This window comes from Marmota flaviventris, chromosome 9, assembly GCF_047511675.1.
Source record: "Marmota flaviventris isolate mMarFla1 chromosome 9, mMarFla1.hap1, whole genome shotgun sequence".
Taxonomy (NCBI): Eukaryota; Metazoa; Chordata; class Mammalia; order Rodentia; family Sciuridae; genus Marmota; species Marmota flaviventris.
The window spans coordinates 3549882-3577499 of record NC_092506.1 but is presented as its reverse complement, the minus strand read 5'-3'; the positions used below and the strand labels follow the sequence as shown (position 1 = coordinate 3577499).

At 62.4% G+C, this 27618-nt stretch overlaps 1 protein-coding gene across 2 annotated transcripts in view; it reads right to left on the bottom strand.

Annotated features, from left to right (window-relative positions):
* Window positions 1-27618, bottom strand: part of Shank2 (SH3 and multiple ankyrin repeat domains 2) — a 341817-nt gene that overhangs the window by 123591 nt on the left and 190608 nt on the right. For both annotated transcript variants that reach the window (XM_071615968.1, XM_027944512.3), the window contains one exon: window positions 10254-10329. In XM_071615968.1, the coding sequence (XP_071472069.1) occupies window positions 10254-10329 (76 nt within the window). The remainder of the gene's footprint in view (window positions 1-10253; window positions 10330-27618) is intronic.

The window sequence follows — 27618 nt, the reverse complement described above, 5'->3', positions numbered from 1 at the left end:
CACTCCACTCCGAGAGAAAGGAGCGGCAGGCAGTCCCCAAGCTGCACTGCCTTCTGATCCCGAGGGTGCGGACAGGGGCCCGGCCTTGTGTTTAGCCCTGGAGGGAATGGGCGGCACAGCCCTGCGGGGGCAGGGGACAGCCGAAACCCCTTGGACGGCACCAAGCACTTTCCATGGTGAGCTCTTGGCACTGGGGACCCAAGTCTTCCCTGGGGACACGCTGTCCCTCTTTTCCTCACAGTGAGCACCGAGTGCTGACAACCTGCCAAGTGCCGCCCATAAAGAGGCCTAAGCATGTTCCCCATCTCGACTCCTGTTCTCACCCTGAGTCGTTGATCCCTCTACCCACCTGCTCATCCTCCACCCACCCATCCACCATCCACCCATCTGCTTATCCATTTGTCCATCCACTCATCCATCCACCATCCATCCACCATCTACTTATCCATTTGCCCACTCAGCCACCATCCACCCGTCCACCCACCTACCCATCCACTCAGCCACCATCCACCCATCCATCCACCAACCCACCCACCTACCCATCCACCAACCCACCCACCTACCCATCCACTCAGACACCATCCACCATCCATCCACCAACCCACCCACCTACCCATCCACTCAGCCACCATCCATCCACCAACCCACCCACCTACCCACCCACTCAGCCACCATCCACCCATCTACTTATCCATTTGCCCATCCACTCAGCCACCATTTCCTCACCCACCCACCCACCTATCCACCCATCCACTTATCCACTCACCCACCACTCATCCATCTGTCCATCCACTCCTCTATCGCTCATCCACTCACCCCCCAACCTATCTGTCCCCCACCCCATTCTGAGGCTGGACACTCCCCTTCCTTAAGCAGATGACAGGGAGAAGAGATGAGTCAGAGTCGGTCCCTGTCCCGTCCTGGAGGAGATGTGGTGAGGAAGGAGCAAGTGGAGCAGGCAGACAGACAGCCTCTCTGCTGCCCGGGAGACACCAACAGGGCCGTCCACTTCTCTCCCTCTTCTCCCTGAGCCAGGCACCATGGACCCCTGGTTCCTGTAGGACTCCAGAACACCAAGCCTTTGGACAGGGGTGGGATCAGCATGGACCTTTCCCAAGAGCCAGCAGGGAGCCAGGCTCAGCCTTGGGGACACCTGGAGAACTGGCCGTGGCATCCTCTCCTGGACTGGAGGCCCTTGCCTCACACCTCACGAGCAGCCATGCCTGGACACCGGCTCAGCGTACCCCAGCTCCTCTCTGGGGCCTGTGGCCACCATCCCGGGCAGGGGCCCTGGAATCCAGCTCTGCCAGGCCTGTCTAGGGCCAGCAGTTTGATGCACGCATGTCCACTCTTGGTGACTGCTGGCCAGTGGTTATGGCAGCTTCAGGCCACTGAAGAGACCTTATAGTCAGATGAGAACTGGGGAATCACACAGCCCTTTTACAGGTGGGGAAGCCAGGGCCCGTGCAGGAGCTGGTGCCAGGACTGGACAGAGCCCCAGTGTCGAGACCGCAGGCTGCCCGGCCGGCCTCGAGATTCAGAGTCTCACACTTAGTTCCAGAATCGCTGCAGCCCTGGAGCTCGGAGCCGGGGCGGGGGAAGGAGGAGCACAGGGACCCGGTGCTGGCCAGGCGGCCTGGGCTCCCACCAGCTCGCGTGGGCCAACGGTGGGCACCTCCTCCCCGCTGGGTGCTCGGTGGCCGCGGGCAGGCAGCTTGACTTTGGCCAGGGAGGGAGTTCTCGTGTAGCGGTGATCAGCAACGCTGATGCTCAGGACACAAGAGGACCGCCTCAGCCTGGGGGCTGGGCAGAGGTGACCGTGGAAAGCTGAGGGAACAGGGTCGACTCTGCGGCTGGAGGGGCTCTGGGATCTGGGGACACGGGAGCCTTCCTAGCTCTGTGGGCTCCGGCTCCAGCCCCACAGGACCCTGGGTGTGCGCTGAGGCTCGGTGGCTCTGCTGGGCCGGCCTGGAGGTGTGCCCGGATGCAGCCTCCCCTAGCAACCCCTCCGCCGCTCCTCGTCTCCCCGCCCATCTGCCTGTGCTCCCCCCACCCAGACGCCCACTCGCCACCTGGGAAATGTACTAAATGTGGCCTGAGGAGCTCTGAGCCAGGAGCCTCCCTGGTGCCGAGGGACTCAGCTCCCAGCCCCCAAGCAGGGGCCACCGAGTCCAGAACAAAAGCGCTGGGTCCTCCCGCCTGCAGAAGAGGCTGGCCGAAGGCTGAGTGGCAGGCCTCTGGCAGGACAGCTCCTCTGTCTCCGGGCCCCGGTGGCCCTGGGTGCCTCTGTGGGCCACGTCTAATAGCTCCAGAGAAAGGCCCGACTTGGGAGACCAAGTGTCCCCATTCCGAGGTCAGGGCTGTCCCTGAGCCTCACTCCCACCAGGCACCAGGTTTCCTTCGCTTCATCCCACCAGAGACTGCTGAGCTGGGTGCAGAGCTCCGAGCCCACCCCAGCCAGAAGCCCTTCAGGTACCAGGCCCCAAAGTCAGGGCACCTTGGAGTGCTGGGGACAGTGGCTGTGGCCAGGCCAGAGGACACTTATCCTGGAAAAGGAGGAGCCTGGCCTGGCCCAGTCAGCAGTGCCTGGCCACCTGAGGGGCCTAGGGCCCAGTGCCAACCCAGGACACTTCCTAAGAGCTGCCCAGGCTTGGCTCTGCAGACCCAGCAGAGTGGGTCTCAAAGCTCTGGGACAGGCAGAGGCTGATTCTCGGATGTCCAGGTGCAGGGCTGGGAGAGGTCCTGCCGGGTCACAGGCTGGTGGCTGGTGAGCAGGAGACACAGGTTCCCGCACGTCACCAGTCGGGGCGGCTGCTCCACCCTGCCCCTCCCTGGCCACCGCCTTCTCTGCGCGCTGCTTGCACACGGTGCCCCGGGACCGCTCCTCTCCTCACATGCATCACCGGCCACGTGCGCTCACTCCAGGACAAAAACACACCGACCAACCCCTCTGCTGTCATCCGGGCCCTGCTGCTTGTCCTGCAGGTGCACGCCAGCCCCTCTTGGTGTGGGGGCTTCTGGCAGGAGCAGGGCAAGGGACATGCTGCTGGGTGTGTGTCTGTGTGTTCGGAGCAACTGCAACCACTGTGGGCCGTCAGGAGAGCAGCTGGCCGCGGACACTTGCCACCCATGCTCTCTGGGTTGCTCTCAGAGATTCCCAGAAACCACTTCTCTGATATTTTCAAAGCCTGTCCCCTCACTCAAGGGGAGATCTCTTGAATAATAATAAAGTGACTGAGGAAATCATGACTTACACGGACAGACAGGCGGCTGGGGGAATTTCCCAGAATAGAGAGCAAAGTGGCAGAGACCAGCACCTGGACAGGCGGGGTGGACTCTGACACCAGCACCGCGACACAACAGGACACGAAGTCGCACGGGGGGGCTCCTACACACTTCTAGAGAGGAAATAAAGTCACCCACGGAGGACTGCAGATCAGACGGCACCTCGGCTTCCCGTCGGCACCCAGGAGGGGTGAGGGCACAAGGAAGCGAGGCCTTAGCAGCTCAGAGCGAGAGTAGTTTCAACCAAGAGTTCTCCAGGGCAGAGAGCACTGGGAAGGTCAAACACTGGTACCTCCAAGAACAAGGGCAAAGAGCAGGAACTGCTCACTTATCCCAGAGCTCAGTGGGGGAGAACTACAGAGACCAGGAGCTGGAGTTCAGAGTGAAGCAGAGCATCAGAGATCACCAATGAGAATGGCACAGACTCCAGGGAATACAGAAATGGGAAGTGGGGTGATGGCATGCCAACGAGGACACGATTCTACGATAAGGCCAAAAAATAAAGGCAACTACAAACTCCAGAATAAACATGAATTTCATGCAAAAAAATCACGAACACTAAACTCAATGAGGGATGCTTTAAAAACCTGAGAGAAGACAGGAACAAAGAATCCATTGGGCTTTGACATCAGGAAGGAACTTCTTGCAGGTCTGTGAAGAGGAAAGAGAATCCCAGCCCCACTCTTGGTGCTGATGCATACGTTCATACTGTCGTAATGAGGTAATGCTTTCTGCTGTTTGTCTTAATTTTTGAATCCAACTGATAGAAGTTAAATATGAATATAAATGTAAAAGGTCAAGTGACACTGTCCAAAGTTCATTAAACAAGAGAAAGAAAAACGTCATTTAAAAGTGATCAACTAGCAAGAACCGTTCAAGACGGGGGACAGGCGAAAACTGAGAAAGCCTCTTCTTTCCCAGCCACCAAGAAGGTTTCCCGCTGTGGTCAGAGACGGGGAGGTGATCATCTGAAGAGGGACGCCATGTCCACAGGTGGCTCCTGCCCAGCGGGATGCGGATGAGATGGGGAGGGGAGAAGACGCATCCCCGTTCCCGGCCTGTCTGCGGGCCTGTGCTGATTGGCCACTTTTATTGCACATGTGAGGAGACAGAGGTTAAGGGGAGAGTTCACCCAGAGTGGACGGGGGAAAGGGCCTGGGTAGTTAGGCAGCGGGTTACTGTGAAGAGGAGGCAACGTAGACGGGATGGGGGTGCAGGAGCCCTGGGACCCTCATGAGGAGCTGCGTGAGGGAGAGAAGCCGCGAGGGAAGGCAGGGAGGAGGGCACTGGGCCCACTGTCCATCAGGATGTGGGCCACGGAGCAGAGGGGTTTGGAAGGACACAACGACGGGTGCAGATGCCACCACACGCATCACGCCGGGGAGCAAGAGGACGCAGCAGGGCTGTGGGCTGGCGGGACACCTCCCTGTGCCTGCGCCTTGAGAGCCACCTTGTCCACTTGTGCCTCGAAAGCACTATGTCCTTGTAAAACCCAGACATACGGAAACGCACAGCGTCCAACGTCAAGCCGTCTCTCTTCCAGGCCACAGGGCCTGCCGTGCCAGCCCCATTGCCAATCGCAGGGCCCCGCCAGCCATGGCGGGGCGGACAGGCAGACAATGTCTCCTTCCGCGTCCAGCCTGAGGACATCCTCAGAGCGGCTTCCCCTCCTTCAAGTCTAAGGAGTGATAAGATATAAGAATGCCAAACTACGTGGAGGGAGCAGGGGGCAGTTTCATGCCATTTAGTTCTTACTACCTTTACAGGGACGCAGTCTTCTAGGACACCACGCGGGGGTCCAGAGGAAAGCCGGCTGCCCACACAGGCTGGTGCCACCCAGCAGCCCCCTGGATTTATTCAGCACGTGCCTCTTTGGAGCTGCGAGCACCAAACACGTTTTCTATTCATTCTTAACATGAGCACAGCTGGAGATGTGGACTGAGTGGAAATAGTTCCATTTTGCAGACAGCAGGAATTGAAGGCTCAGAGAAGGTGTGTGAGCTGCCCAAGGTCACACAGAGATAAGTCTGAGAGAAAACTTAGGACAACTTATTTTTCAGGGACTCAATCAGGCTTCTGATAATACACATATACGCTTCTATATTCAGAGCCTGTCTCTAGAAAGATCCTCAGCTAACCAGCAACTAAGCTTCTGTCTGGGGAGGAGAACTTGGGTTTGGGCTGGGAGAGAGATCTATTCCTCACACTCTATTTTCTGCGCATTTTGATTTTTTACCCCATGTATCTATTTCCACTTACCAATTTCTAAAATATAAAAATGATGCTTGAAAACCATGAAAATACGAAGGGCGACGGCACAGCTTGCAACCCTTCTACATGAAGCTTGAAGGTCAGTTTTACCAAGGCCGAGGGACAGTGACCGCTCGTCCCCTCCCCTCCCTCCCAGCAGCCTGGGAGCACCGACCACCCCGTGCAAAGTGTGGCCAGAGGCACAGGAGGAGCTGGCCACCTGCAGGACCAGGTCTGTGCCCACCTGCTTCCAGGAAGCTCCTCCCTGGGAATCCCACGGAACCGCAGAGCCCAGCCGCCCTCTCTCTCCGCTCACCGCCAGGGCTTGGCCTCCCGCCAGCCCCACCACACTGCTGGGCTGGGAGACGGGGTGTCCTGCTCGGCCCCTGCCGTCCCACTCCTCCACCAGCCATTTGCTTCTGCTTCACAGGCTCCAGACTTTTCCAGAAGCGCGGGTCTCCCCAGATACCACCGCAGGCCTCCTAGCTGGCCCCCGCTGCTGCCCCCACAGCACTGACTCCTCCTCAGCCCCAGGTGTCAAGCAGAAGTCCCTTCCTCAGAGGGACCGTCCCTGCCTCCCCGCCTAGGGCTGGCTGACCGGCCCCCTGGGCTCTAAGGGAAGTGCCGCCAAGTGGCTCAGTGCGTCAGCCTCCGTCAGCCTCCGGGGGAGCTCTCTGCCTGCAGCTGGCTGTCGCTCCCCAAGGTCAAGGCGGTGTCTTGACAATACTGGCTGAACCGGTGGAGAGTGAGTGGGTGGGTGGACTGAGAATGGGTGGGTAGGTGGGGCAGGACGGGTGTGGGTGGATTACAGGCAGATGCGCGGCTGGACAGGAGGGGGCATGGGTGGACAGCTAGTGGACGGCTGGCTGGATGAAGGACAGTTGTATGGATGGATGGACCAAGGAAGGATGGTCAGATAGAGGGGTGAGTGAAAGGGGGTGTGGATGGGTGGAGGAGAGGCCGGGAGGGTCCATGGACCTAGTGTGAGTCCATCCCCGAGGTCCTAGGGGGCCCCCTCAGGAGCCTCCTCCTGAGTGTCCCGTGCTCATGGGCCTGGGACCCGACCTAAGAGGAGTGGGAGCCTGCAGTTCCTGGGCCCGAGTAGAGATGGGTTTTCAACAGCGAGACTGAGGTTCCTGCGAAGTCCCGGGGGACAATGCCCAGGACCTCTGCTGCCTGACCCTCACTTGTGTGGCCATGTCTAGATCCCTCTCTCGCCTGCTTTCCGGGCAGGTGGAGGGGATCCCACAGAGGGCACTGGCTGGAGCGACTGGACACATTGGCCTCCGCCTCCAGGCCTACGTGGACACCAGGGGGCAGGAGAGGAGAAGCCTCCTGACTGGGGGAGGAGACATCTCACTGAGTTGGCCTCCACCGCATTTTGATCTCGGCTGCCTCTGCAGGGGAGGCTGGGCCTCCGCGCCGCCCAGATGTAACCCGCTGCTCTGGCGGGTGTTGACTGGCAGGAGGGCTCCGCTGCGCACTGCCCACTTCTGATGGGAATTCTGAAGTGGCTGATGAACTGCCAGTGGCTTTGTGCCCGCGCTGCAGTGGGCACGGCCCAGACTCCTGCTGCTCCTCAATCAGGAGCAAGAACAGCCTCCGCCCGTGTCCACTCCAGAGCCACCTTGTCCGATGGCACGTGACACCCGGGCCTTTGTCCTCAGCTCCCTCACTGCCCTCCACGCCCTGCCAAGGCCACAGAGAGGTCAAGGAAAGTCCTGTTGGCTCTAAGCACAGGAGACTCCTCGGCCCATCCCAGGGCCGGTAGGAAGGGGCCAGACGGGCGCGGAGCCAGGGGAGCTCCCCCTCCCAGTGCTGCTTCAGGAGGGGATGGCCCTGTCCTCCCTGCACCCCAGGCCAGTCCTGGGCAGTGGACTCCTGTCCTCAGCAGGGAGACTCCACTCTCGGGTTCAGATGCTCATGGGGCGGGGGCAAGCCCATAACTTGGCCTTCCCCTCTCCACCTCAGGGTCCGTCTGTCCAGTGGACAACGACCCCTGCTTTACAAGGTGGCCGAGGGGCAGCCTCAGAGCGCTGTGACCAGGCTCGGAGGCTGAACCCGGAGGAGAAGAGGAGAGGGCCACCAGGAGGCGGGTGGTGGCCGCAGCCGTGTGCCACTCTGCCATGGGGGTCAGGGTGGCTTGGGAGCCAGGACTAGAACCTTCCACCCACCGCTTAGAAGCTCCAGTTGACCCCGGTGTGGCCTGGACGCCCCTCTCCTCTGCCACAGAGCTCAGAACAGAGAAGGAACAAAACCCTTTGGACACAGCCAACAGGGCGGCTGGTGGCAGGTCCTCGGAGCTCACTGGTCCTTCTGGAACCAGAGTACCCAGCTCCACCTCGTCCGCCCAGGGAGCAGCTGTCACCCCACAAGGACGCCTCTCTGGCTGCACAGCCACGAGGGCCCTGTGTGTTCTGGTCCTGGGCTTGTGACAAGCCTCTGCCCAGGACCCCAGGCAGTGGCCCCACATCCTTCCCCCTCCCCGCTTCATCAAGTCAGGTCCTCCCATGGCTCCCCTGGGCAGTGGCCCTGAGCGTAGGGCCACCTGTGTCACGTGTCAGGTGTGTGCATGCACAGGACACACCAGCGGATGCCCCCCTGGGGATCGGGCCCCACAGACCACGGGCCTTGTGGGGACACAGCACCCCTAAAGCCAGAGCTAGAGCCCTTCAGCTTCCAGAGGGCACCTTTCACCCGGACCCCGGATCCCTGCCTGGAGCCTCCAAGCAGCCCTGGTGACAGCTCTGCCCTGGTGACAGCTCTGCCCACTTCCCCGAGCCCTGGGCGCTGAGGTCCGTGGCTCTGCCCAGACCCTCCTCGCTAGGAGGGAAGCACACAAGCAGGTGGCCCATTGAGCAGGTGCACTCTCTGCAGTGACCCCCCTCTGCCCAGGTCAAGACCCGTCGGGAAGAGCCAGCGTCAGGCACGGTTCCCTGGAGGCCGGTGGCCCTGAGTTCTCTTTCTGGACTTTGCTCACGGGCAGGTCACCAAGGTGGGCAAGTGGGACAAGACCTGGGGAGTGTGCACCCCCTGGCACCTGGGGCAGAGCACAGCTGGTGTGAGCGGTGGAGGTCTGACCAGCAGCTCCCGCCTGGGGTCTCCCTGAGCACACATCCACACGAGCCCATGGTGCAACACCCCAGGGCAGAGGGGGCCAGCGGGTAAGAAACCGCCCGTCCACGCGATGGAGCTCTCCAGCCCCAAGAAGCAAAGAAACCCTGCCCAGGGCGGACCTCGAGAACTTGGCGTGACAAACCCCGTGTGTGTGCAGGGCTGGGGACTAGGCTCTGGGCAGGTTCCCGGCTGGGGACAGAGGCCTGGAGAGGGTGACGGCTGGGTGGCAGGCAAGGGTGCGCCAGACACGGTCAAGGTGGGGACTTGGCAACATGTCCACTGTACCCCATAAGAACACCATGTGGACACCTGCCACAACACGGGTGGACCTTGAGGGCATCGTGCGTGGTGAGGGGTCAGTCAGAAGAGACCATGCACTGACACCGTTGACGTAAGGCTCCGGGCAGGCGAGTCCATGCAGGAGGCTCAGCAGGGCGGCAGGGGCCGTGGGGAGGGGAGACGGGCATGGCCGCTCGTGGGGACAGGGCACCCCCTTGGGGTGAGGAAAGGGATTCAGACCCTGACAGAAACAGAAAGCCACCGAAAGACGACGGACTTCGGCACAGCAAACGTCAACCGCGTGATTCAGGGGTCAACAGCACCAACCTGGGCCGGGTCCCGAGGCAGGCAGACAGGAGTCAGGGGCAGGTCTGAGCTGCTCCTCACAGACCCCAGGGTCAGGCAGGACCCAGGGCAGGGCATGGGGACCCTTCCCCAGACTGGTCCTGCTCCTCGGAGGGCTGGCTGCTGGGCTTCTCAGAGAGGCCCGCGGTCGGCCACCAGCAGGGCCAGCGGCAGGTCCCTTACATGCCGCAGTCACATACCTGTGTCTCCTTCCCTCCCCTGCACCACATCCGGCTCCCGTCAACCCAGTCCCCTGTGGGGTGTGGGCTCCCCACGCCCCTGTACCCAGCATGGTAGCAGGGCTAGCCAAGGGACACTTGTGGCTTAGGACAGAAATGAAGGGAAAGAGGAACCCGCAACCGGGGACACAGGGACTTGGCAAAGGGCACAGTGGCCAGGAGAGATGCTGCTCACCGAGCTTCTAAGGGAGGGCAGCACCTGGCCATCACAGCCCCACCTGGCTGAGTGCTCATCTCCAAGGGACGGTCCTGCCTGGCCCCTCTCGGGCCTAGCCACCGGATGAGCACGGCTCCTGCACAACACACCAGCCCCCACCGCCTGCCCAGCGTCCCCCGCAGGGGAAGGGCCTCCAGCAACAAACAGGAAGCCAGGGAAGTGCGGGAAGTGGCAGGAACGGAGAGGGGAACCGCCTGAGGTGAGAACCCAGGCCCCAGCAGGGCCCCAACACTCCAGGGGGACATGCCCATGGGGGACGCTCCCGGGCCACTGCCCGCCCAGCCTCTGGACTGCTGTTTCCCTCGACAGCACTGGGTCCCCTCCTGCTCCACCCAGGCCCTGGGGCCACACAGGCCACTCCACGGGCAGGTTCTCTGGAAGACGGTGGCTTCCGCAAGCCCATGCGGGGACACACCGGGGAAGCAGACCAAGGGGCCTGAGCGCTCCACGCGACTTGGCCCAGCGCTCAGGCCGCACAGTGCCTGTGACCAGAGGTCCTGGCAGGGAGACGCGCGTCCTACCTGGAAGCGTCGAAGCCGTCGTAGGAGCCCACCGTGTAGTGCCGGAAGAGCTTCTTACTGCGGTCCGCGCGGGTTTCTGTGCAGAAGAGAGAAATAGCGCTTAGAGAGGTCACGGTGCTGGACGCCGACCCCACTCGGTGCTGGGCTCTCGTTGACCCGTCCCCTGAAGCCCGAGACCCGCTCTCCTGGGGAAAGTCCTAGGGAGAAGAGGATCCTGATTCCAGGGACTGCCGGCAGAATCTGGGGACACCTATGAACCCCAGTCCTGGCCACGGAGGGTCAAGAGCTGTTCCGGGGCAGAAACAGAGCTCTGCGGAGCAGAAGGGCCGCCGCACTCCTGCGCCACGCCACGGCCCGCCTGCACGTGGCCTCCGCCCGCCTCTGGCCCATCGGAGCACCTGCAGGTGGCTGCCTCGGGGAGAGGGACACATGCCTATTGTCCTGCCTACAGTTACTTTCTCCTAAAAACAAAGACGATAAACAAACGTGACTCGATTCCTGATTGAGCAGTGTGGGCTTTCGCGACTCAGCGGTCCGAGGTGCACGCACGGGTATGAGGAGTGAGGGAGGTAGCGGATACACCGCGCGGTCAGCGGCTGGCCTCTCCTCCCGGAAACTGCAAAACTGCCCAGGAATCAAATGACTGGTTTCAGGCAGAAACCGAGGCCAACCTCCTGTGGGCCTCTGCAGCAGTCTCCCCGGTTCTGTTTTCCGAGGTAAATGTGATTTTTTTTTTTACTCAAATACCCCAAACACATTTGCACTTCAACGTGAACACGGGTCCGGGCTCTGAGAAAGGTCTGGCTCCTTTTACGCCCAAGACTCCTCTCTGACTTGAGCAGGGAATCCTGAGGCGGGAAGGGGGCAGGTGGGCGGCCTGGGACTACATTTCCCAGCTGCCCTTGCTCCCGGGTGTGGACATGTGACTCCTTCTCACCAATGGGGTGTGAGCACAGCCGGGCCCTTCACCCCTAGGCTCTGAAGAAGCCCACGCCCCTTCTCTTCCCTTTCCTGCTCTGTCAGCTTAAGGCTCTGGACCTGGAGGGCCTAAGGGTGGTGGGGTCCCCAGGTGAGATGCAGAGTGGGTCTCTGCTCCCCAGGGCTGTGGGAACAAGAAGAAGCCCTCTGCGCCCTGAGGCTGCACTTCAAGATTTGTGACAGCAGCCATGTTGCCTTAGCGGACAGCAGGGCAACGGGGGTCCCCTGTGGCCTGGCTCCCACGGCTCTCTGCCCCTTCCCCAAACGCCCAGCTCTGCAGCATGAATTCCCAGCAGAGGCGGCCTCCCGTGGCTGACTCCACTGCTGACGCTGATGAGGCCCCTCTGCTCAGGCTCTAAGTGCCGCTGGGGCTGCTGGCCATTTAACCGCCAGGCCTGTCCAGGGAGGGCTGCACGCACTGCCCTCCATGCCCTGCGCAGGACCACGGGTGCCCTCCATCAGGAGAGCAGTCTCATTTACACTGAAGGCGTCCTGCTGCTCTGGTGACTGCCTGGGCACCTGCACCCTCGTCAGCACTGCCCACTCGGCCCTGAGGCCACGCAGCTCGAAGGCCTGTGAGGAGAGTGCCCTGGCAGGACCAGAGTGTCCGTCCACGGAAGACGCCGGAAGCAGTGGCGTTCCACAGACTCAGCAACTGAGCTTTGAGCAGCAGGAGGCTGAGACGGTAAGCAGATCGCCAAAAGAAAAGTTGCCAATTATATAAGTTGGTCATTTTGTCACACTCACATAAACAGGGAGAACGAGTCAAGCCATTGGACCACAGACGTAAATAGCTAATGGGACTTCGTCCTCTGCTCAGGTTTGTCCCTCCTGCATCATTACCTGCCCTTCCTTGCATGATGGCCTTGGCCACCTGGGCACACGGAAGAAGGTGCATGACCAACTGATGGACAGCAGCAGTAACGGTCACCAAGACAAAGCCACACGCCCACACCACGCAGGTCAGCTCAGCACCTGCCTTGTAGCCACCAGCCACCCTCCCTGACCCCTGGGACAGAGCCTGGATGCTCCATGACCTCAGTGACGCTCTAGGAAGGGACATGGCCTCCTCTCTCCATATCATGCTGGGGTGGGGACATGCCTCTCCTTTAAAGTCACCTTGAACTCCAGCCTTGGTCATATGTTGATGGCATTTGCAGGGTTAGGCTTAGATGGGGTCCTGGGGGTGGCCCAAAAGAGGAGGAAGAGAGACCCCACTAGGGCACGTGCCTGTTTCCCACACGACTCCCTGCGTGGCTGTGGGACTCTGCAGGGGCCCCTCCCGCAGGAAGGCTTCACCAGGCGCAGCCCCCAGGACCTCAGAGCCGTGAGCGGAATGAGCCTTGATTCTTTATAAATGACCCGTCTGGAATTTAATTCAGTTATAACAACAAAACACTGACTCACAGACCTGCTGTGTGACACTGAGCAGATGCGCAGTGTCTGAGCTTGCTGCCCAGCCTGGGGGCCAGCACCCCAAAGCACCCTCAGGGCATCCGCAGGCACAGCACATGGGACTTCCAGGTAGGCACCGACCCGTGAGCTGACACTGCCCCCCACGCTTGGCATCAGGACCAAACGTGGCCCCGTGCGCCTCCTGCCTGGAGCCCTGCACACCCGCCTTCGCACTCTCCCTGGCCAAGTCCACCTGGAGACAGCCCCTAGGGCAGGGCCTCAGGGTCCTGCCGAACTTCCACAGGTGGCCCTAGAGTTCAGGCAAGTGCGGAGGGGAGCAGAGCAGGCAACTCAGCTGGGGGCTACCCTGGGGCGTCCACGCCGGGGCCACACATGTCCAGGCCCTGGAGGGACAAGTGGGTTACGCAGAGTGGCTCATGGAGCCACTGAAGGACCGCAGGGCTGTTAATTGCCAGTACGACTCTTAATTGTGCTGCTTAAACCCCCAGGTGGCATTTCTGTGCTGGTTGCCTAGGAAACCGCTGGGCCAGGCGGGCTGACTGGTGCAGGTCCCTGGCTGGGTCAGGGGGCCCAGGGTCCAGGAGCTAAGAGGAGTGTATGTGCCCAAACACGTGTGTGCGTGTGCGTGTGCGTGTGCGTGTGCGTGTGCGTGTTTACCAGAGAGCATTTGGAAGGGCAGCATGATGGGCCAGGTAGCTACAGTTTCCAGACTTGGGGATTTCACAGACCAGTAACGTCCTCAACCAAGGGGGGGAGAGAACATAAGCCCAGACAAAACTGATCAAGTTTTTCTTTGGTTTTGTGAGGACATTAGAAACCATCAGTCCTCCCTGCTATCACGATTAATTTACGAGAGAAAGGGAAGCGCCATAAAGGATAACGTCTCCTATCCGTTTAGCAAACTACCACTGCCCGGGCATTACTGTTCTCCGGCTCCCACACACTGCTCTAAGACATGGTCCCGAGGGTAGGAGGGGGCCCTGAGGGACACAATTATCATTACCGTAACTCATCACCTCCATCACCACCACCACCATCGCGTCTATCACCTCCATCACAGTAACCACCATCTCCACCATCACCATCACCACCATCACCATTACCACCACCATCTCCAACATCACCATCGTCACCATCACCATTATCACCATCTCCACCACCACCACCATCACCATTATCCCCGTAACCATCACCACCATCTCCACCACCATCACCACCATCTCCACCATCACCATCACCAGCACCATTATCCCCATCACCATCACCACCATCTGCACCATCACCATCACCATTACACCACCACCAGCACCATTATCTCCATCACTACCATCACCATCTCCACCATCACCATCACCAGCACCATTATCCCCATCACCATCACCACCATCTGCACCATCACCATCACCATTACACCACCACCAGCACCATTATCTCCATCACTACCATCACCATCTCCACCATCACCATCACCACCTCCACTATCACCTCCATCAACATCAGCCCCTTGCCATCAGTCTTCACCATGACCATCACTATCACCACCACCTCTACCTCCATCTTCCTCCCGCACCACCTTCATCAGCAGCATCCTCACCCTAACACCCCACCACCCCTGCAGGGGAAGAGCCACATATTTATGGCCTGCTAACAGCAATGCTCTGCGTCTCCTCATTTCACTGACACTAAGCCGGTCACCTGAGTTGGCCTCACGCAGCACTCAGCTGAGGGGCTTCCCATCTCTGTTTGACAGATGTAGCCGAAGGTGGTGATGAGGGCCGCGGGCTCTGAGGCTAGACTGGCCATGTGTGGTCTCCTTGTCGTAAGACAGGGACAAAGCAGTTCCCACTCACAGGGAGGCCATGAGGGCCGGGCTGGATGCACGTCCAGGGCCAGCACCGTGCTGGGCACACGGAGAGGCTGCCTCCCTGGCTGCTGCTGTCTTGGGTGTCTCACTCAGTTGAGGAGCCTCCACCTCCTGGGGGGCATCTCAAGGTCACTCCGACCCTTGCCAACAGCTGTGCCTCCAGCCCAGACTTTGCAGCTCACAGCCTGTGCCAGCAATACCAACGCCCACAGCGCGGTGTTTCCAGAACCTTCCCCAGGTGCCACACCCCATAAGTGCCTCTCCCAGTCCAAAGGCGGGGCTCAGAGAGGATAACCAGGGCATAGGGTCACCCCAGGAAGCATGGGCTCTATGGGGCGCCCCTGGAGGTGGCTTGACCCGCGGCCACCTGCCTAGGTCCAGGGGCTCCTGGCCCTGCCCGTCCTGTGGAGCTGCCCTCACCTGGCTTCAGCTTCTGGTCTGACACGAGAGCAGCTGAGCTGGACGGTTCTTGGACACGTCCCCTCACATCCTAGCTTGGCCCCGCTGCTCCCTGGGGCTGTGGGCGGCCAGCTCCCTGGGCCGACCCCCTCCTATGACCACTGGATCTCAGTGGTGCTGATGCTGGACCCAGATCCAGCACTGCAGGACAGGCAAAGGGAGGAGAAGAGGAGCCAGCGGCCACACCTCCCTGTGGCCGATGACCCTGATGACACTGGGACCTGCCCCCCTCACCAGGGGACTCTGGCTCAGCGGAACCCGGCACAACACGAGCCCAGGTCCCTGGCCACATGAGCCTGTGGTGGCTGCAGCCCCCTCCCCCTCCTTCCTAAGGAGGCGGAGGTGGGGGCCTGACCCTCCTGTGGTAAGCGCCCCGTCCTCTGGAGGCCCAGCCCTTTCCCAGTCCAAGGCACACAGGTGAGGCCGCCCAGCCTCTGCCCCTTGCCCACACAGGCCTGGGCTCCAGAGCTTGGTCTGAGCTGGGCAGAGTGTCCCTCTGGCCACAGCGGGGCACAGCTCAGGGGCTGGGTCCTCGTCCTGCTGCTGAGGCCACTGGGGGAGCCAGGCCGTAGCCAGGACGGTGCAGGAGCTGGGGACGAGGGGGGAGACAGACTCACCGGTGTGGCCCTGCAGGCCGGCCACCCTGGGGACATGGCTGGGACCGGGGGTGGCTGCACTGGCTTCCTACACAGGCAGGCCCCCGCCGAGTCCTTTCTGGCTGAGACGGTTGGGCCGCCTGTCCACAGGGCGCACCTGGGAAAGATGCAGCACGGCTCCCGGAGCGCCGCAGCCCACGCCAGGGGACAGAGCCCGAGGTGCCGTGCAAATGGCCTTTTTGTGTCTGCGTCCCTTGGCTGGGGATGCTTCTTAGGCCCTGGGGTCAGAGCCACCGGAGGCTGGGCAGCCCTCCTGCACACAGGGACGCTTGGGCGAGGCTGAGGACGGCCCGCCTTCACACGGGACCTCAGGGTTCGCCATTCCTACCGAGTGGCCCGTGGCCTGTGTGGGACACGTGGGCCTTCCTCCGAGACACTCTGCAGTCTGGATGCCGAAGTCCTGGCTTCCTAGGGGACAAGGTGGCAGGAGTTGGGCACTGGGTGGCCCAGGACATCATTTCCACCCCACGGAGAGGGTGGTCCCCAGAATGTGGCCGCCATGAGGCGGGAGGCAGAGCCAAGAGCTAGGGGGGAAGCGCCGGAGCCAGAGGCCTCGATGGCAGAGGCCCGGGTCCTGTGGGGGTCACAGGGCTGCGGCAGGCACGCTGGCTTCCCCACTAGCGCGGCCAGACTCTGCTCCCGGCCGCGGTCGGTGCAGCCTCGAAGTGAGTTCTGGCCAACAGCAGAGCCTCCAGGGCAGATCCCAAGGGCAGGAGCCCAGAGCGCCCTTCCTGCCCGCGGCACGGCACCACTCCATTCCTGAGGGACGCCCTTGTTCCGGCAGGCGGGATCCCCGGGCGAGCCTCCTGCTGACTGGGGACCAGCGTGTGGTGGGGATGAGAGACACCCTGGCCTTCCCTGCCACTGGGCGGAGCGCCTGTCCCTGCAGCGCGGTCAGGGGAGCTGGCTGACGGTCTGTGAACCAGGATGTCCTCCCCACACTCCTCAAGCCTGGCGGAGCTGGTCACGGGGTCACCCGCAGCTGATAGAGTCCAGAGAGTACAGGGAGGTGGGCAGATCAAGGCAGGCTGCGCTGGCCCTGGTCTGGGAGATGCCCGCCCTGGCTAGGAGAGGAGTGGCGGTCGACCCACGCACAGGGACCGTCACACTGAACGCAGCGGACGGGACCCCGCACAGCAGGTGTGCTTCCTGTGGCTCAGGAGGTCCCTGTGTCCATAGGGTGGGGACAAGCTGACCACAATGCAGCCGTCGCTGTCCCGCTTCCTCAGCCACGTGGAAGCTCCTAGAAGTCAAGAGCGCTCCAGCCAGGCCACCTCCTCAACCAGGGCCCGGCTGGTGGCTGCATACAGCAGGCGCTCAGCAGTGCGTGCAGCAGCCCAGACAGCTCGGAGGCCAGCAGTCACCATCACTCTAGTCGGAGTCACTGCCGTCTTTCAGCTGGACGGCTGCAGTAGCCCCTGTCTCCCTGTTCTGTGCCTGTCTCCCCTCATCGACCCTCTCTCCATAAACAGAACAATCCTTGAAGAATGTGAGTCAGACGGTGCCCCATGGCCCCGCCGGCTCTGCACTCTCACCCTCACCCTCTCCTCCTGATGGCTCCGCCCTGGCTGCGTGGGACCCTCTCGTTCCTTGAACACAATGAGTTGTTTGCACCTCTGGGCCTTTGCACTTGCTGGACTCTGTCTGGAACATTCTTTCCCCAGTTCAAAGTCCACTGTGCGGCTGGGTGCCCAGTTCCCCAGCACAGCCTGGTGGGCCGTGCTTGATTACTCCAGGATGGACCGTGTCCCCTTGCTCTGTCTCCAGGCTGAAGACCCACACAGAGGTGCCCCTGGGATGCTGAAGTGGGGCAGGCAGCTCCCACACCAGGAAGCCTGGGCTCCCGGGGCTGAGGCGGTGACCATGGGGACCTCTGGCTTTGCCTCTTGGCCTTTGCCTGTCGACTGCAAAATGGGACGCTTGGACCAAAGGATGCCCTGGGCCCCGTCCTCAACAGGACACCCCTCCTGTGCATCTGGGGTCACATGCCTTTTTCCAAGTGGTGGCTAGGAATCTGGGTGACATGTGAGCTGTGGTGTCCCCAAAGCCCTGCCCTGAGCAGAGCCTGGAAACTCCACATTGAAAGGGGGAAAACCAAACCTGGAAACCCCGCTTCGTCTACCCCTCAGGCTTGTGAGGAGTGACAGATTGCGTGACAAGCCTCAGATTGGCGTCCTTTAAAATAGCCCTCCGAGCAGGGGGAGGGTGCAGCTTGGCAGGGAAGGCAGGGCCTGTGCTGGGTGTGTCCTCTCTGAGGGAAGCAGGAGAGGGCCCGGTCACTCCCACACTCTGCAAGGCCACCAGTCAACTCATAAGGACCCCAGAGGGGCCAGGCAGGAGGTGGGGACCATTCCCGTGGACAGAGCAGGGCCACGGGACAGTGGTGGTCTGGCAGGCAGGAAGCCATCCTCTGAGCCTCATGGCCCATCTGCACCCAGTGGGGCGGTGAGCGCGGACCAGGCCCCCTCCACACACGGCCCTGTGCCCGGCCCGGGAGGCCGTCCAGCCACCCAGCCCCCGGGTTTGTCCAGGAACCCATCTGGTCTTCTGGCCTACAGCCCTCTCTGAAAACGACCCTGCCCTGGCTGAGGAAGACCCACCCTGGCTTATCTGTCCATGACCTGTCTGAGAGATGGCCAGCCAACTGGACGCTCCCCTGGGAATGTGGGACACAGGGGTCAGTCTCTGCTCCCTGTCTTCACTGAGGACATCTCTACTCGGGTGAGGAGGCTGTCCTGTGGGCAGCCTGAGTGGGCACCTGTCCCGGGAAGGGCCTGGTGGCCTCAGACCGGAGGACTTTGTTGCTTAGCCAGCTCTCTGAGTTTTCTGCCTCTTGCAACCAAGAGCGCCATGTTTCGGCCAGTCTGTCACTAAAGCCTGTCACTAGAGCAGCTCCCTGAGCTGCAGTGACAGCACTCCTGGATCCCACCTGGTCCTCGCCTGGCGGCCCATCCACCCCTGAGTACTGCTGTGCAGACGGCCCGGATGTGACGCCGCTTTTCCCATCTTCCCTCCAAGTCCCACGCGGTCACTCCGCGCACCTTTGGCTTCCGCATCTGCAGACCCCACCAGCCTCAGCAGAAAATATTTGAAAAAAAAAAAGTGTGTCTACATTAAAGGCGGACAGAGCCCTTGTCATCGTTCCCCAAACAGGACCGGGTAATAGCCTTCACGAGGCGTGTCCCTGATTAGGGACCACAGGAGGACCTGCGGATGCTGGGAATCAAGGGGTCCGAGCATGGTGGCTCCTGGGGTCTGTGGGGTCTCCAGTCAGCCCCCGAGGAATCCAGGGGAGACTGTTCCAGTGTCTACTGTGACAACCAAGTAGGGCCTGTTACGTCTCTGAGCGCCCCCAGGGGGCACTGTGCCCCTGCCACCTGGCGTCCTCGTGTGGCGGAGAGCAAGCCCCGGCCACAGGCGTGCGCGGTGTCCTCTGTGCAGGCTGAGGGCACGGGCGAGGCTCCCCCAGGGGCCCGCATCTCTGAAGCCCCCTCTCCGAGGCCCACCTTGGCAGGTGGATTTTAGGACTCTGGGACCCCAGAGCTCTTCACTCCAAAGAGGTGGGCGACTGAGCTGGGGTCCATGATCACAGGTGCCCATGGGCAGCTGTCAGTGTCCAGCCCAGGTCAGACATGGCCCGGCGGCCTCCTGCCCTCCCAGGGCTCAGGGTCCCCAGCGGGCAACGTGGCCAGGCCTCCCAGCTCCAGCCCCCTGAGCTCTGCAGCTGCGTGCTCCTGCCTGCCCGGGCTCCTGTGACCCCTGTGACCTTCAGATCCGACACCATTCCCTGGGGCTGAGCTAAAGGCAGGACCAGAACCACACAGAGACCCACAGGGCGGGAAGACGAGCTTTCCTTTCTAACAACCAGGGTGCTGCTGGGCTCTGTGCAGAGTGAGACCCACGTGGACAGACACAGAGGCCCCGCCTGGGCTGGCCCAGGTCACTGCCTCTGCTCACCAGGCCTGCAGGGTGCGCTACAGTGGGCAGGGCTGGAGGGCGGGGCTGCAGGGAGGGAGCAGGCACCCAGCACCGGCGCCCACTGCGAGGGCTCGCAGGTCTGGGGCCTCAGCTCTGTGATCACTGGACTCCGATGACATACACACAGGGCACGCCAGCCACGTCACGGTCACCACTCCTTGCTGGCTCAGGTGCACACAACAAGCACCCTCTGGGCGCCCAGCAGTGACCCTGCAGGAGGGGAGGAGAAACACGCCCTGTGGTCAGAACGCACAGCGACAGTCCTCGGGCAACTGTCTAGGGAGGGCCGGGCTGGGCGGCTGGGCTGCCTGGAGTTCCTGCAGAGGGCCCGGGTACCGGGTACACCGGCACACCGGGCACCGAGACACAGAGCACCGAGCACACCGAGCACACCAAGCACTGAGCACCGAGCACACCGAGCACCGAGCACACTGAGCACCGAGCACACCGAGCACACTGGCACTCCGCGGTTCTGAGGCCGCAGGTCTGGCTCCAGGCTTCCTGCACAGATGCGCTCCTTTCTGCAGGCTCCAGCCGAGAGGCTGCTTTCTCCGCCTGGGATCCTGGAGGATCCTGTCCCTGGGATCCTGTCCCCCCCACCACGTCACAGTGGCAATCCTGTCACTGCGACTCCTCGGGGTCAGGCTGTGCCCACCTGATGGGGTGCCAGGATCACCCTGTCCATCTGTGACCTACTTCCCCTTGGCCAGTAGGGAAGTGTCCTCATAGCTTCTGGGTCAGGGTGTGGACGTCCTTGAGCCCTCGCTGTGTCACCACGGTAGAGAGAGCAGCCCTACAGGACAGCAGGGCTGGCCGGGCCTGGCTGGGGAACCCATGCCAGTCCCCCCAGGGCACTCTGCTTGCAGGTGACAGAGCAGAGGCTCCGGGAGACCCCGGCCCCATTTGTGAATTCCAAGACGAAGACCCCTGCAGATTCGAGTCTGCCACCTGCTGAGACCTGGGGACTCGGCTCGGGGACTCCCCTCCTCTAGCCAAGGGAGCCAAGGTCTGCTCCAGACTGAGGGCACTGCGGGGACACAGCCTCTGCAGGGCGATGCCTGGAGCCCAGAGGACTCAGCTCTGGGCACTGCCCCGCTGGCCCCCGCTGCCCGGTTTTCAGCTGCCTGGGGGGGCCAGACCCACAGGTGTGGCCTTGGGCTCCTCGGCATTGCTGCTTCCTCTTGCGACCCACCTGTGGGGTGTGGTGTCGGCCCTGCCCTGTCCTTGCCCGGGGCCAGGGAACCAGCCTGGTGGGCACATTGTGGGTAGAGCCCAGAGCGAGCTCGGCCACAGGTTTTCTAAGGGAACCACGTGATCCGAGTCCCCTCAGCACAGGCTGGGTCACCAGGGAAGGGCACCGGCCCTGGACACAGGCCTAAGGTTCCCAAGCACTGGGGCTCCCAGAGCCAAACCCATGGACGTCAGAACAGAGGCAAAGGGAGAGGCCACCGCAGGCCGCCTCCCCCCCGCCAGTAGAACCACCCGGGAGCTGGCCACGCCCAGCACAGCCGTCTCCCCTTGTGGCTGCCCCGAGGACACGGGGCTACCTTCGGGAGGACACAGCTACCGGAGCCTCAGGAGGCCACTTGGGAGACTTTGCTTTAAGGGGCAGCATTTCAGCTGACGCAGCTGTGTCCCCCCATGGAGGACCGGGCAGTGGGGTAGACACCCACCAGCTGAGGCTCACACAGCGCCAGGCAGGACGAGGCCTGGGAGGCTGGAGGTGTCCCGGAGCCCAGGGCTCCACCTGACCCAGGGCCACGGCCAGCTGGGCTGATGTTCAGGGAATGACCACTGTGACGCTGGAGGACACACAGGAAGAAGAGGTCATCTATGTGGTTGGTCCCCAAGATTCACATGACGTGGTCCCTGTGTGGTGGTGTAGAGACTGGGGACATGGAGGCCAGTGGGAGGGCCGTGGTCACTAGGGCCTGCTCTTGGGGGGTCAAGGTGACCCTCGGGAGCCTGAGTCAGTTCTCATGAGAGCACATTGGCTCTGAGCCACTCTCTGGCCTCCTGTCTGGACACGTGACTGACTGTGACCATCCTTCCTGTCCCGCGTCTGCCATCCTGCCATCACCTGAGGTGACACAGCCAGGGCCAGTGCCTAGCCACTCTGTGCCATCTGGACTTACAGCCCCCAAACGACAAGCTCAACAAAACCTTTCTCTGTCATAGCAACACACGGACTTGCACGTCCCCAAGCCTGGCTTGGAGGAAGGAGGGGAGGGGACAGGCCATCGCCATCCTGGCGTTGACCTGTCACACCCTCCTCTGTCACCACGCACCACACTTGCTGTCCTAGACGTTGGCCACCGACCAGGCCCCACAACCCAACAACATGAGCCCGTGGCATCTTCCAGGCAGGACGAGGACCCCAATCCCAGTTGGCCCGGTTTGGAGGCCAGTCCCCACCCTGCCCTGCCCGTCTGGACACCCGCAGCTCAGATCTCGGCTCTGCCCAGCCTGACGCACCGGGCAGCCACTTGCAGCCACCATCTCCTCTCTCTGCCGCGTGGCCCGGGAGCCCATGGCGCCAGCTGGCAGGCTCCAGGCGCGGCACCTGGTCCCCACCCAGGGGAGCAGGCTGCCCCCCACGCCACGCCTCCCGGGAGCCAGGGCTTCTCCCCTTTCCTGTGCGGAGTGTGGAAGGGGCTCTGCGGCCACGTTGGCAGGTGGGGCTGAGGACAAGGAAGGACAGAGAGCCTGAGTCCCAGCTGGCACGGAGGGGCCTCTGTGCCCACCTGCCTGCCCGTCGGGCAAGACCTACAAGGCTCTGCCTTTCTCGTTGCCAAGTACAACCCTGACCACGCCTTATCCAGATGGCCACCAAAGCCCCACAAGACTGGCACTGTCCTTAACGTGACCACTCAGACAGGGAAACTGAGGCGTGGGGAGGCCCAGAGATGACCTTCCCATGTCCCATGGTCACCAAGGGTGGGGGCTGGGGACGGTGACTCCCAACATGCTTCTACAGAGTCACACAGGCCCCTCGGGATGCGTCTCTTCTGCCCTTCAGAAAAGGGACTTGGCCATGTCCCAGGTCAGCTGACTTGTGAGCCCCAGACCTGGGATCAAACCAGGCCAGCCTGACCTGTGGGGGAGGTCACCCAGGGCGGCCAGCTGGGTGCTCTGTCTCCCCCTGCCGAGTGCCCCCTGCGGAGGAGGCTTTCTGGAAGACCCTAGCTGAGCATCACGGATGAGGGGGGCCTGGGGGGCCTGGGGTCACAGCCCGGGGGAGGGAGGGCGGAGGGGCTGCAGCCCAAGGTCACACTCTCCTCCCTCGGCTGGGAGCCCGGCCCAGGGCCGCCGGCTACCACCTGGCCCTCTCTCACTCCTAGGCCGAGCAAAGCGGGGATGCCCTTGGAGGGGAGCTGGGCTGCGCGTCCAATTACCACCCTTCCAGATTGGTTGGGCACATGAACACAGCCCTTGGCTGTCAATGAGTCGGCTTCTTACTCTATAGTAATTAGAATGTTTAAAAAAAAAAACAACCCAGCCCAGGAGGCTCGGTGGAAGCCCGTCACCAATCCACGGTGCCAAACAGCAGTTTAAATGGAAATTAGTCAATGGATGAATCCGAGCCTGATTTGCATTCTGCCCACAGCTCGGTCGGGCGTGTCCCTGCTGCGGCCTCCCATCCCAGGCAGCTCAGTTTTCTAGTCTCCACACACGTGTGGCCATGGTGACCAGGGGCCTGACACACCTCTGGCCCCGGCAGCCCCGGGCTGCAGGGATGCTGGGGGAACACGGGGCTGTCCCCTGGCCGAGATTGGTCTCCTCTCCCTCCTGCCCGTGCGGAGCCTGGTCCTCCGAGGGACCCATCCTGCCTCCCCACAGGACCCCACCCAACGCCGGCCCCTCCCACACCCAGGACCTCGCCCTGAACTGTCCCCACTTCTCCCGGCCTTTTCCCAGGGCCAATCAGCACACACTGATTAAAACTGGCGATAATTGGCACTACCGTTTGGAGAGCGCCAGCAAGCTCTCCCTGGTGCCCTCCAACAGGCGGGTACCCGCAGCCCCGGAAGGTGCCGAGGCCACGCAGCAGCATCCAAGGGCACACAGGTGTGGGGAGCAGAGTCGGAGTTAAATCTGGGAGCGGGCTGGGGGCGGGAGACTCTTTTTAGCTTTTTTCGTCTTTTTTAAGGACGTTGGCAGCTGAGGCTGGGGAACTAGGACACCAAGAAAAAAGACCTGTTGAGCTCGGGAAGCGGCCCAGCCCCGCGGGCGGGAGCCGGGCTGCAGTCTGGGGCTCTGCATTCAGACTCTGACCCACCTGGACCTCGGGACCAAGCTCCCCTGGGCGCCTCCCGCCCCAGGGTGGGTTTGGCGGGAGGGCCAGGCAGGGCACGTGTCCGTAAAAGAGGACACAAGGATCCGCCTAGGAACGAGCTGAACAAGTGGGGCGGGCCAGTGGGCCCTCATTCCCAGCAGCCCACCAACCTGACACCCCCACAGAGGTGCACCCCAAATTCCACAAGACAGACCCCAGGCTGCTGGGGGTGAGGACCGGCTGGTGGCACCAGGCCTGGGGCAGCAGAGTCTTGTCAATTCAAGGCTCGCCTCTCTCTGCCCACTGCAAAGGGGCAACTGGGGGAGCCCATCAGACAGAAGTGCCCACTGACCTGGCCACCAAGCTTCCCTGCCAGCCCCAGGCGGCCGGCCATCTGCTCTCTGTGCTTCTGTGCACGAGAGGGAGCCCGGGGACAGCCAGCTGCAGGAGAGCATGAAGGCAGGGCATCTGGAACCAGGGGGCTGCTGTCTCCAGGGTGGGGAGGGGCTCCAGTCGGCTGGGCTAACACCACCCAGAGCACACTGGCCGCGCTTTCTCCGAAGGGGGCGGCGGGGTCAGGAGGCACCTGCCTCGCTCGGCTCTGGTGGGGACCCCTCTACAGTTTGTCAGGCAGGAGACCAAGTGGAATCCTGAACCACGGGTCCCCTAGTCCCACACCTGGCACAGCCCCTAGGAGGTCACCCACGCACTCACTAGCAAGAGGCACTGGAGTCTGGCTCACAACCACCAGCCGCTGCACGGCGCCTGTGGGGTGCAGACAGGACCCCAGGGATCCGGCGGCAGCGGAGACGCCTCTCCCCTCGGGGTGTCTGTCAGCTGGCCGTGTCCCTCTAAATCAGAGGCAGGAGGAAAGCGTCATGGAGACAATAGCCCGAGGCGCCCAGCACCCAGAGCACAGCGACTCGGCGCGTGCAGGATCGCCCACACGGCCCGCGCCTGTCCCCCGCGGGCGCGGCCGCGCTGCCCGAGTTCCGGGGCTCTGCGTGTCCCTGACGCTCTGTGAAGAACAAAGACTCAGCTCGCTGGCCGAGCAGCCTGGGGAGGCGGCACCGTACCTCCAAAATGAACTTTCTTCTTGAACCGCGAGTTCTCCGCCATCCTTCCTAGCCTGGGTGTGACCATGTCACTCAGAGGGGTCCGCTGCTCCTCCTCCGGGGCCATGCGGGGCCCGCGTCCCCAGGGCCGGCCTCATTTACTACCCTCTGTTAATCCAACAGGAAGGAAAGTCGCAGTCCTCCGGTCGGAAGGAAGCGCAGGAGAAGGAGGAGAGGGGCCCGGGCACAGGACCCACCGAGGCCGGCAGCCAGGACTTCTGGAGACCGCGAGCCGGGTCTGCCGAGCACCCGGCGCTTCCACACAAGTTGTGAGCTCCCGGTCGGTCGGCGCCGCATCCCTCCACTTCCCTGTACCAGGGGCTTTTTTCCCTAGCGCTGGTTTCCATGGCAACGCATCAGTCACTAGTCTAAATAAGTACGGGTGAAGGACGCCTGAAAACCAGCCCAATTACGCATGCCATTAGCGGAGAGGAGAATGATTCAACCCGCTATTAGCAGAGGGCAGAGGTATCACTTATAGGCTGCTGGTGTCCTTGTCCCGAGGAACTCCTTTCTCATTCTGTCACACGCGGCATTTTCTCTGCTCGGCAGTTTTCTGCTTTCCATGAGGTGGACAGCTGGGCAGCGAAGCCCATGTTGGCCACTCGGCCCACTGAGTCAGCACCTCGGGGAAGGCGCTGCGTCTCGGCCGAGTGGGTCCTGGCCAAAGGCGCCCGCAGCCAGCCTCCGGGCAGGACCTCCCCAGCGGGGCTGGGCACCTCTGCCGCAGGGAGGGGCCCGGGGACACAGCCTGTGTCTGTGCCGGGCTGAGCCCCCGAGGGAGGGGTTGCTGCGCTCCCGCCACCCTGCCCTGAGGGATGGCACGGAGGGCACAGGTGCTCTCCTGCCTTGGGCCACGCGCCTTGGCTTTGCTCTTGATGGCCGCCACGAGCTGCCCTGTGGCCTCAGACGGGGGCCTCCCCACAGGAGGGGCTGGTGGTGCCCCAGCCATGTCCTTCCCACCCCCGCAGGGGCACAGGGCCCCGGACAGTCACAGCTGAGCTCTGACCTTGGCCCGTCCGACTCTGCTTGTCAGATGGGCCGTCCTTAGGTGCCCAGGATGGATTGGGGCGGCTAAGTGGCGCGCAGCGGGCACCCAGGATAGCTCTGTTGTTATTCTTATTTTCAGGGCCATGTGAAGAGCGCATAAAACTGCTCCCTGCCCCCACTGGGCTCGTGCTGGGCTGGAGGGGAACTGTGTGAAGTTCACGGCAAGATTTACCCCCTCGCTTCCTGTTAGCCACCCATGTGGAACCAGATACTCAGGAAAGATTCACAGATCAGTAAACCGGGCCCAGAGAAGTTAAGAGACTGGCCCAAAGTCACACAGCCAGCTAAGAACCCGGTTCTCTGGACCCAGCTCTACTCCTGTCCCTTGTCCACACCTCAGTGCCAACGGGGATACAGGGCATTGTGGGGCTATGGGCATGGGCATGGAGCTGGCTGTTGGGCATGGAGCTGGCTGTTGGGCATGAGGGTGAGGGGCATCATTCCTCGAAAATAAACCATGCTCTCCAACGGGGGCCCAGCCCCGGTTTGCCATCCTGAACCCGTCTGCAGCTCAGTGGGGGCACCGGCCCTCCCTCCTACGGGGTTCCTGGCTCTCAGCAGCCCCTTCCTTCCAGCTGGGGTCGGCCTGATCTGCGGGCAACCTGGAAGGTCATACAAGAGCTCATGCCTGGCTCGCAGGAGCCCCGGGCTGCCGCTGCGCACAGATCACAGTGGGAGGCAGAAGCCGCAGACGGGAGTAAAAATAGCGAGGGTTTCCACGGGAGCCCGCGCTCCCTGCTCCGGAGCCTGGCGGGGAGGGCGCAGGGCCTGTGGCCTGGGCACGAGTCCTCAGCTGTGTGTCCCTGGGGACTCCCCGTCCACTGGTGGGCAGGGCGCTCGCAGCTGTACACGTGAAGAGTCTCCACCCTCCTCGGGTCCTCGACCCCCGGGCCAGGCTGGCTGGGGCAGCGAGGGGTGAAGTCTGAGCTCTGAAGTGGCCCCTCTGACTCATGACCCTGGGCCAGAACCTGAGATCAGCTTCCCCAGCAGGAAGAGGGCAGTGAGGACCCCGCGACAGGACCTGCTGGAAGCGAGTCTGCTTGGCCCGGCTCCAGGGAAGGGGCAGGTTGTCCCGGGCCTCAGGATGCCATCACTACCCACCGGGTGTCCCGGCAGGCTGCATAAACTGTACAGGGACATCACCTTTGCTGGCGTGGGGTCGTGGCCACCCGGTGGACCCAAGGTGTGGCGCACACGTACGTGGACAGCTCCAGGGACAGTCGCAGCCGGCCAGACTGAATTCTCCCCACGCCACTGGCTATGGCCCCAGGAAGGCTGAGACCTCGGCCCAGGACACTCCACCCATGAAGAAGCTGGGACCAGGTCAGTGCCAGCCCCGGGCGTCGTGAAGGTGACCTGCAGGAGAAGCGGAAGTCGCCCCGGGACGGCTCTGCTGCGAGAGGCTCGGGCTGCGGGACAGAGCGCTGAACTCCGCCCAGCCATCGGGCCCAGGGAGCAGGCGCGACTCTCAGGGCACTGGGGGGGAGGCTGCAGCCGGTGAGGGAGCCACGGCTCAGCGACACCCGTCTCTGTGGCTCACACCCATGCGGGACCCGTGGTGGGTGTCCTTGGG